The sequence below is a fragment of the Vulpes vulpes genome, chromosome 2 (genome assembly GCF_048418805.1).
Source record: "Vulpes vulpes isolate BD-2025 chromosome 2, VulVul3, whole genome shotgun sequence".
NCBI lineage: Eukaryota > Metazoa > Chordata > Mammalia > Carnivora > Canidae > Vulpes > Vulpes vulpes.
Genome location: NC_132781.1, coordinates 49,395,567 through 49,409,138, shown reverse-complemented (window position 1 = coordinate 49,409,138; position 13,572 = coordinate 49,395,567). Strand labels below are relative to the sequence as shown.

Sequence of the window (13,572 nt, the reverse complement as noted above, 5' to 3'; positions counted from 1 at the left end):
GTGTGTCGTGCCAGATGCAGCTCGCTTCCCCGGACAGGGCAACGCTGCCAGAACCTGCTCCAAGGCATCGTACCCCGATGCCCACACCCTGTGCCCCCTGCCGTCAGCGGGCTGGGGAGGTCACACGGGCGGGAAAGGCCCTTGGGCAGCTCCTGGGTCTCCTTTGTCCATTGCCCTGCCTTCTGCCTTTGCAGTGAGTCTGGTCCCCGTGGGAAGGGGACTGTGGGCTGATGAATCTTGGTGACAGGGTTGGTACCATGGTCCCAACTAGAGGTTGGTCATGGTCTAGACAGAGCACCGTGTGTGGCTGAGGGACCCTATAGACAGGGATGGTCCTGCGTTGTCAAGTGCGCCTGATGTCCTCACTGGGGACCTGACAGGAGGGTGGTGGAGGGTCAGTGTTGGCAGACGCGCTGCCGGCTGTGGGGTCAGAGGGAAGGGCTGCGAGCTGAGGGACACCGTCAGCTTCTAGAAACGAAAACAGGAGAGGACTGTCCCCTGGAGCCACCAGGAGGAGCACAGCCCGCTGACCCCTGCATGCCACCCCATGAAGTGCACTTTGGACTTGGACTTGTGGAGCTGCGAGGTTGGATCTGTGCCCAGCTGGAAGCTGTAGTGACTTGTTTCTGCAGCCGCGGAGCCTCCTTCTGTGGGTCCTGGAGCTCTGCGCTCACGGAGCATCATGGGCACCACGGAGGAGGAGCAGGGATGCGGGAGCAGCGCACGCATTCCAATGATTTCTGCACATCCCCGCTCCACTGTCCCGTCCGACTTCACTTAAACACACAAGCTTGGGGATAAAATTACTAAGATTATTTTGAATCTTGAGAAGCCAGAAGCAGAGCATCAGAGCACATGTGGGCCCCTGGGATATGCAGGTCACACACCATGGGGGGCGGGCCCTGGTCCCTCCTGCTGAGCTCTGGCCTCCAGGGCATCTTGAGGGGGAACACACAGCCGGATGCTGGTGCCTGAGGTCAGCTCATGCCAGTGCCCGAGGCCAGGTGCTGGTGCCCGAGGTCAGGTGCCAGTGCCTGAGGTCGGCCCATGCCAGTGCCCGAGGTCGGGTGCTGGTGCCTGAGGTTGGCCTGTGCTGGTGGGCACTCAGCCTGCACCGGCATGCACCCCAGCCACCTGCCCTGAGCCACTGTGGTGCAGGCACCAGCCTGAGGCCCCCCCTTCCTGCAGAGGGAACGAGAGAATGGCTCCAACCTGGCTTTCATGTTCCGCCTGCCATTCGCTGCAGGCCGCGTCTTCAGCATCAGCATGTTGGACACGCTGCTTTACCAGGTCAGCAGGGTCAGGGGCCAAGGGGGTACCCTGAGGTGCCCAGTGGGAGCCCCAGCCTCCTCTCCATCCCCAGCCAACCAAGCCCAGTTCCAAGCGTCCCGTCCTGGGTCCTAGCCGAGCAGCACATGCTCGCCCCTGGCGTCCCCCACAGTCCTACTCTGGGCAGCCCCTGGGTTTCCAATCCCTTCTGACCAAACACACGGCCAAGTGAACTACTGAAGCTGGCCAAGGCTTCCCAGTGGGAGGCTGTGGGCACCTGGCAGGCATGTGAGGGGCATGGCCTGTCCCCGGGTGCCCCCACCTCACCACAGCCTCCCTCTCCAACCAGTCCTTTGTGAAGGACTACATGATCTCCATCACCAGGCTGCTGCTGGGCCTCGACACCACGCCAGGCTCTGGCTACCTCTGCGCTGTGAGTGGACGGGGCCGGGTGGGCAGGCAGGTGGGTGGTCCTCAGGGCTTCCCCGGGGCTCTCCAGCTCAGGGCCCCACTCATTCTAGATGAAAGTCACTGAGGAAGATCTGTGGATCCGCACGTACGGCCGCCTCTTCCAGAAGCTGTGCTCCTCCAGCGCAGAGATCCCCATCGGCATCTATAGGACCGAGTGCCACGTCTTCTCCACGTCAGAGGTTCGGGGTGGGGCAGGGTGCTCCTTACATGGGGGCTTGCGCTGAAGCTGCCCATATGCTGCCACCGCCATGTGCAATTGTGGGGTCCTGGCCTTTGCTGTCTGGCCAGCCTGGGGTCAGGGTCATGTGTCCCCCACATGTGGTTGGATGGCTGTGACCCTCAGGTGGAGCTGGGGTGCTCGAGGACGAGCCAGAGCCACTATGGGCAGCCTGCCACACTGGTCCCGAGCCCATGAGGGGCTCAGCAGTGTCCAGGGCTGGGGGCTGGGGCAGAGGCGCCCACAGCACTCAGGAACCTCTGGTCTATTTTGCAGCCCCATGACCTCAGAGCCCAGGTGAGTGGCCCCCTGAGCCTCACATGAAGCCGTGCTGATGCGTGGTGTCCTGGCTGTGCTCCCCCACCCCAAGCCTGGGGGGGGGTGGGCCCTGGGCAACAGCAGAATCAGGGAGCATGTCCCCAGGATGGTTGGCTGTGGCGCAGCTCAGAGAGGTCCCATGGTGGCAGGCGGCCTCCTCCCTGCCGGCCTGGACCTACCTCCATACCTTAGCCCCTCAGGGGAGCTGCCCGGGTGGGGGTCCCCACTGGCACTCCCCATTCTACCACACTGCCTGTCCCTGCCCTCCTGCTCTGTGCAAAGGGGAGTCAGAGGCACATGGGGTGGCCGTCCGTGGTGGGTGGAAGGAAGCAGCCCCGTCCAAAGGGATAGACCCGGGGGGCCGGTGGCTCAGGAGAAAAGCGTGGGGCTGGCACCCCCGCTGGCCAGGGACTGCAGGCACTCACGCCCCCGGGGCCCTGGGTGCCATCCCCATCATCCCCCCACCTCGGCCAGTCCCAGATCTCCGTGAGCGTGGAGGACTGCCAGGACACGCAGGAAGTGACCGGGCCCTGGGGCGCACGAGCGGGTGCTGGTGGCAGCACCCACAGCCGGCACGGGGTCGGTGCAGACCCTGCTGAGCACCCACTGCTGCGGCGCAAGAGCCTGCACTGGGCTCGGAAGCTGAGCCGCAAGGGCCCCAAGGCCGCGGGGAAGGCGACAGCGGCCGAGTGGGCCAGCCAGCAGCGGCTCAGCCTGTGCCGACGCTCCGAGCGGCAGGAGCTCTCCGAGCTGGTCAAGAACCGCATGAAGCACCTGGGGCTGCCCACCACTGGCTACGGTAAGCGCCCGGGCGCACCGCCCACCCCGGGGCCCCCACGAGGCCCGCTGGAGCCCCCAGGCCTGGCTCTGAGCCCTGGCCTCGCCGCTCTGGGCCTCGGTCTCCTCATCCGAGGCACAACAGGTGCAGAGAGCCAACAGCCCGGCCTGCGGGACCCCAGGAAGCGGTGACAGGGGGGCCGGGCCGGGCGCAGTCCTTGCTCGGGGACAGGTTAGCCACCTGGTCAGAAGCACCGGGCGCTGTGTCCTGGCGGAGAGCAGGAGGGTGGCAGGAGACCCGATGGCCCGCCGCCACCCCTCCTGGCCTTCCCAGCCACTGGGGCCTGTGGGGAGTGTCGGGGGGCTGGACCAGGGCTGGGACTCGCCTCCATCTATCCTCTCGGGCCCACAGTTGCCCCGGAGACACAGCCGCCTGCCTAGGCAGTGACCGCTAGGTGTCGGGTCCTGTTGGCAGCCCCATGTCTGGGGAGCTTATCTGGGAAAGTTCCCAAGCTCAGCCGAGAGGTGCTGCCTCCGTCGTCCGAGGGGCACCCAGGGTCCCCGCCGGGGTCCCCACTGCTGCCCGTCCGCACCCACATGCCGGGCTGGTCGAGCCTCCATGGCCGTTGGGCTCGTCTCGGGGACTCTGCCTGCCACTCTCCCCGCCCTGCTTCCTGTGTGGCCCAGGTCAGGGGCCCTGGTGCCCCCCCTAGGGTGGGACAGCAGGCTGGAGTCTGAGGGCCAGACAACTCCCGCCCGCCAGGCCAGGCTGCACGGTTCACCTCAGTCTCGCTCAGCGCCCCCTGCCCCTTGGTGCTGTCCCCCCTTTCGGGGAGGATAGGGGAGCAGATGCCCGGACTCCGGGGGTGTGCGTGGCCCCTAGGCGGGGAGCAGCAGATAGCAGTACTGGGCCACGACCCCAGGGCTGTGCCCCTCCCACGTGCCCCCCGCCTTCCCCAGAGTTTGTCAGGGGGGAACCCACTTTGCTGCAGACCAACTCGCTTCCCTGGCAGCTGGCGCTGGCTGCCATCTGTCCCCGTGTGGATGGCCTTCGGGTGCCACTGGCTGGCCCACCCCCACCGCCCTGCCGGCCGCCACGCTGCTTGCTGACCTGTCTCTCTCTCTGTCTCTGTCTGTCCCTCTGTGTTCCGTAGAGGATGTAGCAAATTTAACAGCCAGTGATGTCATGAATCGGGTAAACCTGGGATATTTGCAAGGTAATTCTGCTCCAGCGGACGTCAGCTGCCACACGAGGGGACAGGCCAGCCCATGGCCAGCGGGCAGCCTAGTAGTGCCCAGGCAGGCAGGCAGACAGGAGCGGAGACAGGACAGGGTCCCCACAGGCAGGGCTCCACGCTCCTGGACCCCCCCCTCCCGCCACACAGGGACCCTGACCGCCTCCTCTGCATCTGCAGAGGGCGGGACTGACCCTGAGGAAGGTGAAGTCCATGCCGACACCCCGACGTCACTGTGTGCTCCAGGGCTCCCCAGTGCTTTGGGGTTCTGAGGCTAAGCCCCGCTGTCCATGTGTTGGTCCTGACCCCACCATGGCTGGCCTGAGATCCCGGGGACCCTGAACTCACCCAGATCAAGGGAGGCACCCAGACAGCTGGTGCCAAGCCTGGGTCTCCCCACACGCACTTGGAGTGCGGTGAGGCTGGGCCAGCGCCTCGGGAACCGGGGTCTGCTCTGCCCTGGGCCGAGTCAGGTGGACCCTTGTTGTCCATTCCCCAGTGGGGCTTCGAGAGGGACAGTCCATCCTCTCTGCCTGAGACAAAGCCTGTCCGTGCCCCCAGGTCTGCCCCAAGACCCCCGAGGAGTCAGTCCAGGCCACAGGCCCTGCTGTCAGGACTCCTTCCTTCCCTGGGACTCCGAGCTCATGTCCAGGCACCTGGGAGTGCCCCCCCCAACCCCTGTCCAGGGCTGACCCCAAAGGGGCTGGTCCTTGTGGGCTGGAAGACAGGTCGGGCCCAGTAGGGAGAACCTCGGGGTGCTGTCAGGGGCTGGCCTAGCGGGGCCCGAGCCCATAAGCATAGGCATCTCCTTAACCTGGAACCGTGATGGCGTTCATGGGGGAGCCCCGGGGCCACACGGATCCACGTCTAGCAGCTTCCATGAACAGGTCGCCCCCTGTACCCAGCCGCATTCATGCCTCCCAACGAGGCTCCCAGGCCAGGGTGGCCTCACCCGCAGGGTCAGCAGAACTCAGTGGTGTTTCCTGAGGGTCCCCCCACGTGTGGACATTGAGCAGTACTTGGGGCAGGATGCAAAACCAGAGCACAGGGAGCCCTGTGAGCCAGGCCCCCGGGAGGGCATCATCCGGTGGATGGCCCTCTGCGTGCCACTGTGCACCCTCTCCCCACGCTTGCCGCCAGCCTCGAGGTGGTCAGGTGGTCAGGCATGGGGCTGGGGGTCAGGAGCCCGGGGACGGGGTGAGGGAAGCACTGGTCTGTGGGATGGAGGCCGGAGAAGGCCAGAGTAGCAGGGGGTGGGGGGTGGGGGCAGAGGAGGGTAACACCTCCCTCGGTCATTGGCCAGGACAGCTGCCATCAGCCCCCTCCCCAACCTGAGCTCAGTCGTCCCAGTGTAGCTGACCCGCCTTGGAGAACCCAGGGTCAGGGGCTCATGACCCAGCACCTGCCAGCTCCTGGCACGACCACTGGGTCCCCACCCCATGCACCCACCTCGCAGCCCAGACCCTCAGACACACAAACCGGGCCTGGCTCCATGCGGCCCCAGGCTCTGCTGGTCATCACCTCACGGAGGAACAGGGTCCAGGCTGGGTGGGGATGGCCCCGTGAGGCAGGGCCAGCAAGTGGGGATGGGCGCCCAGCTCGGGCTACCTGGCAGCGGAGGGGGGCCCGTGGGCACTGCGGGGGCAGCCAGTGGCTCCAGCCCCAACACCAGCCTCTCCAGTTTCTGTTTCCCAACCCCGTGCATGTGCCTGCATGGCTGTCCCGCTGATGCCCGCAATGAGTCTCCAGGAGCCGCCTCCCCCTCTACCTGGCACCCTGCATGCTCCCTGAATCACCCTCGAAGATGCACCCGGGCCCAGGGCTGGGAGCTGTGCACTCCCCACACAGCCACCCTGCTCTGAGGCTGGCAGCTTCCACCCCAGGGCCCCTGATGCGGGTCATGGGAAAGAAGCAGAGGGAGCCGCAGTCGCCGAGCAGAGTGAGTCAGTCTCCAGCTGACCCTGGAGTGGACACAGGCTGGCCAGGGTCCCTGCCTGCCCAGGAAGCTGCAAGGCTCAGACTCAGCCTCAAACTTCCTCGGCTTGGAGCCCAGACACAGCCCCAGCCAAGCTGGCCAACTGGCCGCTTCTCCTGCTTCGCAGGGAATCCCTTCCTTGGGGGCCTGGCCGGTGCAGAGAGGACAAGACCCGGGGCATGGGCCACCAGGGCCAGACCCTGCTGGAGGGCCATCCCCTCGATGGCCACCCTGGGTCAGAAGGTGCCTTAGATACGGCCACGTGGGTTCTCCGAGGTCACAGGCCATCGTGGTCCCAGAACGCATTCCCCTCACGCTGGGCCGCATCCCCACAGCCACCCGTGAGCCGGACACTAGGCTGGCCCCGCGCGCACCGAGGGGCCCATCTGTGGGGAGGGGCCTGGGGGACCCTGCGTGCTGATGCTGCAGGAGCAGGTGTGGGGAAAGAGGACGTGCATCCAAAGCAGACGCAAGCGAAGGGTGAGGGTGGCTCGCCCGGCCCGGGGGGGGGGGGGGGGGTGCAGGGCAATGAGCAGGTTGGCGGGGTCAGGTGTGTGCAGGCGGCAGGTGTGCTCCATGCCTCTGCTTGGGGCCACCACGTGGGAGCTGCTGGCTGCGCAGGGTGTGGGTGCAGCCAGCGCTGCTGCCCCTCATGGCCAACGCCTGCCTGGGCCCTGTCGGGAGGCCCGGAGCCCCCTGGCCCAGCGTAGGGTGGGCAGCAGCTGAGACGTGACCACCTGGGGCCCGTGTCCTTTACAGATGAGATGAACGACCACCAGAACACACTCTCCTACGTTCTCATCAACCCCCCACCCGACACGAGGCTGGAGCCCAACGACATCGTGTGAGTACCTTGTCCCCCCGCGCTGAGTGCCCGGCCCAGGGGGAGGGCAGCGTTCAGGGCTCTCATGCTTCCCCTGCAGGTACCTCATTCGCTCTGACCCCCTGGCCCACGTGGCCAGCAGCGCCGAGAGCCGCAAGAGCAGCTGCAGCCACAGGCTGGCCTCCTGCAACCCCGAGACCCGCGACGAGACGCAGCTCTGAGACAGCCCCGGGAGGAGTCCTATCCCCACGTCGGCATGCATCACACTGCATGGAGGGCAGGGTCCCTGCCGCGGCCACGGCGCCCTCACATGGGGCTGAGGGAGGAGTGAGCCCCCAGCACCCAGAGAGGCCGACGGGGTGGCCTTTTTAACCTGTTTTTACGGACCTTGCTATCTGCATCCCCACACGGTGGACCACAACTCGTGACCAGGTCTGGCTGCGGCGGAGGGAGGGGTGCCCACCACGGCTGCGCTGCAGGGGGAGGCTGGGTGCGTGGGGTGGGGAGGGGCCAAGCCCCCGGCAGCCCCACACGCTCACACACGGCCCTACATGCTCACCGGCTCACGTGGAGGCCGTGCTCTACGGCCACGTGTGGACACCCTGTGGACCTGCTCCAGCCCGGACAGGCCCAGCTCCCTGCAGTGGGCAGGAGACGGCAGCCGGGAGCACAATGGACATTGGAAGCCAGGGAGGGTCTCCTGGCTCGGCCCAGGTCGAGGGCCCCCCCTGACCTACAGGGGCTCCGGCAACGAAGGACTCTGTGGCTCAGAACAAGAAGACGCCCCCCTGCTGCGGCCTCATGTGAACTGCTGCAGCCCCGCAGGCGTCAGGCCCGGGGTGGGGGGGCACATGTCCACGGCCGCTGGATGCCCGCGCACACCCGACCGGAAGCATAATGCCCACTGGGTTGCTGGCCCAGGTTCCTGTCTGCGGGGGAAGGACGCAGCACCCGTCACCTGTGACCTGCCCCTGGGCTTCCCTTCGACTGTGGCAGGTGTTGCACGGTCAATGCTGGAACCTTCTATTAAATGGATGCTGTCTGCAGATACGAGGGTCAGTCATGGGGGGTTACCTCTGTGGCCTCGTGCTCTAAGCCTGGGCCCACTCCCGGTCCCCCAAACTTGAGGGTGAGACCCACCTGCTGTGGCCCCTACCCCACCCGACCCTGCAGGGAAGCCCCCACCCGGGGCAATGCTGCAGGCCGGGGCCAGGAGCAGGAAGCAAGACCTGTGGCCACCGGGCAGCCAGGCAGTGCAGGGTGGGGGCCCCAGGGTGAGCACAGGGACCCCCAGCTCTGCCAGAGTCCAGCACCTGTGTGCTGGGCACCCACCTGCTGGGTAGGGCTGCCACGGGGACATGCACCGGCACGAGGACATCCGTGCTCATTCTGAGGGGTGCTGCTGGTCACGAGCATACCCCAAGAAGCTGGGTGAAGGGGCAGGGTCGACGCAGCCTCCAGAAGGCAGCAGAGAGGCCTGCAGCAGGAGGGGTGTGTGCCCCACGCCCGGCCTACCCGTTACTCCTGCCCACGGTGACCTGCCAGCCCTTGGGGTGGCAGCTTGGTGCCAGCCCAGGCCGAGCGGGGTGTCTGTGGCTCACGGGGTTGTGCTGGTGAGCACTTCCTCCCACACCAGCACCGGCCGTAGGCACCATCCTGGGTGTTGGGGGTAGGGGGGGGACACGCCCTGCAAAGCTCTAGCTGGGCCCACCCGTGGAAGTAGAGGATGCACCAAAACGCCTCCAAGAGTCCAAGTGACGTCCTGGGAGATGAAACGATACAGAATTGTGTAAAATGCCCTCAAAACAGCAGAAGGCAGGAGGGAGGACACAACCTGGGACTAGGGCACGGGCACAACAGTAAGGGGCAGGAGCCGGGTGTCTGCAGGAGGAGCTCCCTAGCCCATGCAGGCTCCCCGGGACCACTGAGGCAGGCGGCCCCCCCCATCCCAGGCCTCATCCTCACCCTGGCGCACACCCTGGGGTGTCCTGTAAGCAGCAGGCTGGGCTGGGCTGCGGGCCCAGGAAGACGGCTGCTGAATGCCGGTTGGGACCTGTGGGGCAGGCCGCACACTGACATCTTGGTCCGGGGCTGGGTGGGGCTAGGGGAGCACCGCTGGCATCCCAGACCCCTGGGGCAGCACCCCCAATGAAGTCAGCAGGAGCTTGGGGAACCCCCAAACATGGGGTCTCCATCCACTCCCATTGCAGTCTCCTGTCCCAGGTGTGTGGGCATCTGCCACAGACCCCCCGTTGCAGCCCACCTTGGGGTCCTAGGGCGCTCACCCTCTGCCCAGAGCTCCAAGGTGGCCCCAGTGCCTCCTCAGGGCTGTGCTGAGCTCGTGGGACCCTGGGGAGTGAAGGTGGACAAGAGGCACCAGATCCAGGGCCATCTTTTCCTTGTCCTTGACCCAGACCAGGATCAGCTCACTGAGCTTTGCGCAAAGTCTCTGGGGATTCATGCTCAGGGCTGCAGTCCCTTTGCAGACCCACATGGGAGGACGGTGTCGATGACCGGCCACCGCCCCACCTCCAAGTGCCTTAAGCACCTGCAGGTTCCTTACTGGGCCTCTTTCCAACACGCCAGCCTCGCTCCTCCTGACCCGTCTGCACAGTGCGTGTTCTGACACAGCTCGTTACGAGTGGGTCTCGAATCACTGGTCCACACGGGAGGCTGTCAACCAGCCACCTCGCTGGACTCCAATACCTGCCGTCTGTCCGTTTTTGCTTTTCTACAAGGGCTTTTACATTTCTGCAAATAATGACTTGGGTTTTCCTTTTCCCTCCTTTTGTTGACCTTAAAAAAAGAAACACCGTTGTGGGGCGGGGGGGGGGGGGAGCTATTTTAGTGGTAAAATGAGTTTATTTGGGAATAGCAGGGAATTGCAACTCAGGATGGGCAGGGTCAGGCGGCCTCACCGAGTTGTCGGGGTCCCTCCTCCTCCTCCTCCTGCCGGGCAGGCTCTTGCTGTTGCAACCAAGGGGAGTCCCACGTCACAGCTCGTTTCTCCTCCTCTCACGATGGAGGCTTGGGGGGGGGGGGCGGTTCAGGGAAACCCTGGCCAGTCACAGCAGCCGGAGGCAACCAGGCCTCCCTCCTGACCCACATGGAGATCCTTCCTGTTCAACGTGGGGTTTGCTGGGGGCCCCCGGCAGGTGGCATCAAATGACACAAGTTGTAACCGCACAATGATGACGTAGGAGCAGGTAGAGAGTGTCAGCGCCTGGTCAGCTCGCGGTGTCCTCTTTCACGCTGTCGCTGTGAGTTGCACCATGACGGTCTCATTCCTGAGTGTGGCGTCCTAATCTTCCAAAAGCGTGACCTCAGCTCGGCTTCTGCAGGAAGTGGACGCAACGCCCGGGTCTCAAGCCTCCTCTGTTGGGCTCTGGTGCACAGCCGCGCTGGCTTTACCCACCGGCTCTGCTGGGTTCTGTTAGTTCATCAACACACTGCATTTCTTCAACTTTTGCTATTATTTTAGCCTCCTCGATGAAAGCTCATTTCGTTTTTTCTTCAGTCTTAATTTTTAACAAACGCATATAAGACTGCAAGTTTCTGATGGCTTTGTGAGCACGCAGTGATACTCCAGAAGATTCAAGACAGTCTTTTTTTTTTTTTAAGATCTTATTTATTTACAAGAGACACACACAGAGAGAGAGAGAGAGAGAGGGAGGCAGAGACACAGGCAGAGGGAGAAGCAGGCTCCCCACAGGAAGCCCAATGTGGGACTCGATCCCAGTACCCCAGGATCACGCCCTGAGCTGAAGGCAGATGCTCAACCACTAAGCCACCCAGGGATCCCAGATTCAAGACATTCTTGGTGGGAGCACCTGCTTTCCCAAATATCACGACTTATGAGCAGACCCCAGGAAGTAAGACCTGGGTGAGGGGTGCAGAGATAGGCAGATGCCATATCCTCCGCCGCTGCAACCCCACGAATGTCCTGTCTCACCAGGTCTGGAGCTCAGGATGGCAGCACAGACCTCACTGGTCAGATCCAGGTGCACGGGCTTCAGTCCTGTCGGGAAGTGCAAGGGCACCATCTGTTGTCTTGCCCTCTCCAGACCCTGGAGGGCAGCCACGTTCTGTGGCACTCTGTGCCCCCTCTTGTTGCCACATCTCCTCTGATCGCACATCGGAGGACATCCTGGGCTCCCCAGACAAGCAGGGTCACTTCCCGTCTCAAGGTCAGCTGACAGGCAAGCCCAGTCCCTTCCACAGCCTGACTCCCTTTGCCATCGACCGAGCACAGTCATGCACAGGTTCTGGGGATAAGGCCGTGGACGCCTGTGGGGCCATCCCTCTGTCTGCCACGTCACAGCGGGAGGCTGGGGGCGGGGGGGGGGGGGGGGCAGTGTCTAAAGGGCTCAGGGCCATCAGGCCTCCACAGACACACGGAACTGGCTTTTGCCTCGCACTTGGCCACAGAGGCCCGTGCCAGGTGCACAGGCCCAAACACAGAAGCCCAGGGTCCAGGTGTGAGAAGTCACTTCCCAAACAGTTCCATAAACTCACGATAGCTCCAAAAAGAACTATGATCATTGGGCCAAATAAGCCTGAATGACGTCTTTTTATCACGATGCCGATAGGACCATAGAAAGCCACAGAATGAGCCATTCATATTATCTTTTCTGTATTAACCTTCAAAAACTTTTCTGCTGTAAATAAATTAGAAAAAGACAGACAATCCAGCAGAAAAATAAGCAAAAAACTTGGGACAGCTTACAAAAGAGGAAAACCGAAGTGACCAACATGGAGACACAGGGACAAAACATGGGGACATGGGGACATGGAGACATGGGGTCATGGAGACACGGGGACACAGGGACACGGGGACACACTCTCCCCCACTGAGCAGGCAGATGCTCCATAGAAGCCCTGAGAGATGGGGGTGTGCTCCCAACGCCAACAGTTGCAATAAAAAAGCCACGATTTGGCCTATGTTCAACTTGCGTCATCAAAGATTCCTGTTTAGGTTATTTTTAAAATTTCTATGAATTAAGAAAAAAGCACCAAGCAATGAAACCAATCCCCTGGAACGGTGGGCGCAGGCTGGGAGGATGCCCCCAGGGAGCACGCACGTGTGACCGCACACACCTGGGAGGAGGCTCCCACCCCGAAGCCGGATCACGGGCCCCCCCACGAGCTCCTGGGCTGTACACAGGCTCTGGGCACCCAGAACAGGGTGAAGTCCTGCCCCCGACCTGCCCTGAGACACCAGAGCCCATGGGCACGTCTCCCTCCCTGTCCCTGCATCGTCTGCCCAGAGCACCCCACCCTCCCCATGGGCCTCAGATGCATTCGCCACATCTCCCCCAACATTTGAGCATCTCCCAAGTCACGACTGAGGACCAGTGGAGCTTCTTTCCCGGAGACTTGAGATGGTGCATCTGGAGACCATGGACGTCCTCACCATCCCCGCCGCTCCACCAGCACAGGACCCAGTGCCCCTCGTGTGACATCCAAGCCCGCAGACACCCGGGCACCGTGAGCCATGCCCCTCGGCCCTCAGCACCCAACTATTCACACATCTCATACTTTTTGTGAAACTCTTAGTTTCTAAATAAACAAAAATCACATTTAATTGTCTGAAAAGCAGGGATTGTTTTATTTAACGAATGCACTCCTAGTCCAGGTAAGAACAGAATTCCCAGTAGGCAGGAGCACCCAGCATCCCCTGCAGGGCAGCGTGCGCCCTGGGAGAGCTGCCCACCCTCGTGGGTAACCTGGCATCCCTGGCTTCACATTTCAGGGTGAGGCCTCCTCGCGGCCTCTGAACCAGCTCTGTGCTAACAGCTTTTGTTGGAGAGCAAACATGTCAGGATGGCAGCAAATGACTGCTAATAATCTCTCAGGCTGAAAAGGCAGATTCATATTTAAAGAACAGAACCTCCAGCACCAATTTCCAGATGCTCAACACAGGGTGCCCAGACATCTGTGAAGGGAGCAGGTGGGCGAGGCAGCGTCACCCTGATGGTGCAGGTGGGTGTCCACAGGCCTGCTCCACGGCGTACAGGTGATGGGGCTGCCTTCACAACCATGTGCCACCCGTCCTGAGGAGCTGGCATGCCCGGGCCCTGGCTGTTTACACCTTCAGCACCGCCCCCCACTGTCCATCCCACCCTCCAGTCCCACTGAGGATGCTCATCACCGGAATTAAGGCCAGTTGTTCACCGGCTGCTGCCTGGGCCTGATGCTGTGCTGAGGCCTCAGTGGAGGTCAGCAGGGGTCAGCAGAGGTGAGCGGGGGTCAGCAGCGGTCAGAAGGTCAGCAGGGATCAGCAACCAGAACAGCCCACACTGTCGAGATGCCACCTGCCTGGTCAGCACCTGAGGTCCCTGAGCCTGGCCTGTGTACTCCCTGGCCCTGTGCAGAGCCCGTCTGGGAGCTTCTCCTGGGCATTCAGATCCCCGGTGGCCCAGCAGGGGCCTATTTGGCCAGGCAGCCCCATGCGCTCCCAAAGACCGTCCACCTCATCCTCCTGCCA

General features: G+C 63.2%; 1 protein-coding gene across 13 annotated transcripts in view; it reads left to right on the top strand.

Moving 5' to 3' along the window:
* KCNT1 (potassium sodium-activated channel subfamily T member 1) overlaps positions 1-8,131 on the top strand; it is a 60,670-nt gene extending 52,539 nt beyond the window's left edge. For 11 of the 13 annotated variants that reach the window (XM_072748160.1, XM_025981977.2, XM_025981979.2 and 8 more), the window contains 8 exons: positions 1,189-1,290; positions 1,619-1,702; positions 1,791-1,919; positions 2,234-2,254; positions 2,750-3,074; positions 4,207-4,269; positions 7,022-7,106; positions 7,186-8,131. In XM_072748160.1, coding sequence (XP_072604261.1) covers positions 1,189-1,290; positions 1,619-1,702; positions 1,791-1,919; positions 2,234-2,254; positions 2,750-3,074; positions 4,207-4,269; positions 7,022-7,106; positions 7,186-7,306 — 930 coding nt within the window. In that variant the 3' untranslated portion in view covers positions 7,307-8,131. The remainder of the gene's footprint in view (positions 1-1,188; positions 1,291-1,618; positions 1,703-1,790; positions 1,920-2,233; positions 2,255-2,749; positions 3,075-4,206; positions 4,270-7,021; positions 7,107-7,185) is intronic. The other 2 variants (XM_025981986.2, XM_025981978.2) reach the window with 1 other exon arrangement.
* Positions 8,132-13,572: the final 5,441 nt, after the last annotated feature.